This window comes from Capsicum annuum, unplaced genomic scaffold (assembly GCF_002878395.1).
Source record: "Capsicum annuum cultivar UCD-10X-F1 unplaced genomic scaffold, UCD10Xv1.1 ctg59752, whole genome shotgun sequence".
In the NCBI taxonomy this organism is placed as follows: Eukaryota; Viridiplantae; Streptophyta; class Magnoliopsida; order Solanales; family Solanaceae; genus Capsicum; species Capsicum annuum.
The window spans coordinates 1-3,024 of NW_025868495.1; the positions used below are offsets into that span (position 1 = coordinate 1).

Consider the following 3,024-nt stretch of genomic DNA (forward strand, 5'->3'; position numbering starts at 1 on the left):
CGTTTTCTTTCTGCTTTTGGATCAGTTTGTTGAAATATTCATTAATCCGTCCTTTCTAATTTGTTCGTTCGATTTAGATGGACAACTAATTTATGACATGTAACCTTTCATTTCGCTTAACTACATAGTTCAAAAGGAAGTTGTTTGTATGGATCAACAAGGTTGGTTCAAATGGTTTGAATTTTTGTTCGGCATATACTTTTCCTATTCAAACTAAAGTTATATGTACAGATATCTAAAGTAGTGAAGTTCTTTGTATAGATCGACTGGGTTGGTTCAAAAGCTTCGAATTTTAGTTCAGCATATTTTTCTCTTATTCAAACTGACGTTATCCATACAAATATCTAAAGTATTGGTACAACTTGATACATTTCCTGACAAAAGAATCAGTAGACTTGATTTTCGAGCTAGCTGCACCCGTTGTTCTTCCATCCTGTACCGGTAGCTTTTATCAGTTTTTTTCTCTTTTATTATGTATGTTGATACCTAATTCATCTTCTATTTTGACAATGCAACAGCGGACACCATAATGGATCAGAGACTTCTTGTGGATTCCATCACAAAAGAAACTACAGACTGGACCTGCAAGGTTCAGGTAATTGACAAGTTTCGCCTTCGCAAGAGCAAAGACTCATCTGTCCATTTTCACATAATACACGTGCAAGATGAAAAAGCAAGTTTCTCTCCATATCCACCCCCTAAATACTCAAGCTGATACTGTAAACGTTAGCTACAATAACGCTTTAGAATCCACAAAATATTTGTTATGAAAAAAGGAATTTGCACCTCAGTAAAGACGGATTGAAAAGTCTACTAATTTTCTCTATAATTCTAACAACATATTTGAAGCTGTTTCTTTTTCACTTAACTACAGGAACAACAGGTTTCCATAGTGCTATACGGCGATGACATTCCCAAATACGAGAACTTGTTCCTCCTTTTCCACACATATCTTGTTTCTTGTGCGAAAGCTAGGGATCCCCGTGGCTACTCGATACGAGCCGGTACGTATGAATGGGTAGCTGACAAATACACAATTGTTGAGCCGATTACCGACAACGATGGATTGGAAACACCACTGCCTGCTCCAGAAAAGTTAAGAACACTTCCTTTCTGAGCGGTTGAACAACAACATCCAGGTGCTGAATTTGGTAAGCTCCTAATTTACATCTTTGCTGTTTTCCCCCATTAACTAAATAGCCCGTACTAATCAAGTTGCTACTCAACATGTTGTTTCCCATTACACCAGACTTACTGGCAGTAGTAGTTAACTGCAGCACCCTGTAATACACAGCTGACCAGAGCACACACTTTCGGGAAGCGATTGTGATGGATCAAAGGTAAGTTAGTCTCCCCCTTGCATGAAGTTCACCAAACCTTCTGTCTTCTTGGTAAAATATGCTTTCACTATAACAATTTCTGCATTTGGTATACCGACCAACAAGAAACCTTTTCTATTTACTATATGGGATGACCTAGCTGACAATGAAGGGACTACCTTATTGGATCACCTACAAGAGCATCCCGTCATTCTTGCCAAGTGTATAGGCATCACTGAATTCCGTGGTGGTATATTATTTACAATATTCGATGCACTCTTTCTTTTTAGTTCTTCTTTCTATGTGCTTGACTAAAAAAATCTTCGCCTTTCATATACGCAGTTCTGAGATTGGAAACAAGATATCAAACAACAATTTTACCAAATCCTCAATATGTGCAGGCAATTACACTGATGAACTGGTATACATTAACTTACTCCCCCTTAACAGAGATGTACGAAAATATTTGCCCTGTTTAAATTTAACATTTTCAGGGTGAAGCAGAACGAACAAATATTATCGTCTTATACTTTAAGAAGCTCCTCATCATCAACCTCCTCATTGAATCTTGCACCTATTGATGAAGATCAAGTACAATCTGTATCCAACATTCCACAGTCGTTGTCTACGGTTAGTTTGTTTCACAATATGTATATGTATGTACTAACTATTTCCGTATCCGAACTGAAATGACCAACCTTAGTTACACAGCAGAGATACAACCAAAAGTGTAACTCCATCATAGTGTATGCGTTATTGCTCAACAGTATAACGTAAGAAACTTGATTCAGCTTAGATTTGAGCATACTACATTTTGATGATCAGTTTTCCTACATGAAAAAAGAATCCCTTCCTGCAATGAGAAATGTGAAAATGTGTATTCTCTGGCATGTACTAATTCTGTGGTTTACATTAATTAACTTCGTACAAAAAGGTTAATTTTTACTTTTTTAGGCCACCTTAAAAGATTACATATCTGAATACATAAACACTTCAGAATTGTAATCCAGAGTTTTATCATAGCTACTTTCAATAAGTTTTTGATGTTCCCATACACTTATGTTGCAGGTACAAACTGTTCCTATGAAAGGCAGAATATCGCTTCCCGATTATTCTCAATCATTTTACTTGCTTGCCTGTTCAAACTGCAATCACTATGTATGTCCTAAAACAAAAAATGGTCCACTGCTTCAACTATAAACTACACCGGCCATTGGTCCCCAGGTAACTATAAACTTTACTGCAGCTCAGTTTCTTAAAATTGAGTTCATTCACTGTCGAAGAATTCATAAATTTAGGGAATTGTTTGAAATGATATGACATTTGGAACTAAAAGTATTTGCAAATTTGATGAATGAGAGAGAGCAGTTCAAGTTGAAATGAGGTTTCACACTATATAATTGGTATTAGAAAAACCTACATCTGAGAAACTGTATTTGGGATTCGATAGAAATTCATCCATGATTTCTTTGTTCTCGGTTGCTATATTTTACATTCTGTACTACTATGGACACTGTCACCCAAAGCACTGTGCCCTTTGTTTCGTAAAATTAACATAACCTCGGTTATTCTTAAAAGCTCTGTTCTGTCTCCATCCAGGTGTATAGCAAATTGCATTTCAACCTAGCTATTGAGTCACAAGGAGTTAATTTGCTCGGAAACAGTCAACTGGGACAAGCTTATCCGTGTGTTTCACCAAGATGTT

General features: G+C 36.6%; 1 protein-coding gene across 6 annotated transcripts; it reads left to right on the plus strand.

Annotated features, from left to right (window-relative positions):
* The first annotated feature begins 50 nt into the window (after positions 1 to 50).
* LOC124893446 (replication protein A 70 kDa DNA-binding subunit B-like) lies at positions 51 to 3,024 on the plus strand. Of its 6 annotated transcripts, none has more exons than XM_047404446.1 (8): positions 61 to 595; positions 875 to 1,151; positions 1,250 to 1,340; positions 1,442 to 1,569; positions 1,662 to 1,740; positions 1,814 to 1,949; positions 2,388 to 2,543; positions 2,919 to 3,018. In XM_047404446.1, the coding sequence occupies exons 3-7, from the start codon at positions 1,330 to 1,332 to the stop codon at positions 2,517 to 2,519; spliced, it is 486 nt and encodes a 161-aa protein (XP_047260402.1). In that variant the 5' UTR covers positions 61 to 595; positions 875 to 1,151; positions 1,250 to 1,329; the 3' UTR covers positions 2,520 to 2,543; positions 2,919 to 3,018. The 6 variants fall into 6 exon arrangements, 3 of the variants coding, with proteins under 3 accessions (XP_047260403.1, XP_047260401.1, XP_047260402.1); XR_007050706.1 differs by having other exon boundaries at positions 78 to 595; positions 1,480 to 1,569; positions 2,919 to 3,024; XM_047404445.1 differs by having other exon boundaries at positions 58 to 595; positions 1,250 to 1,569; positions 2,919 to 3,024.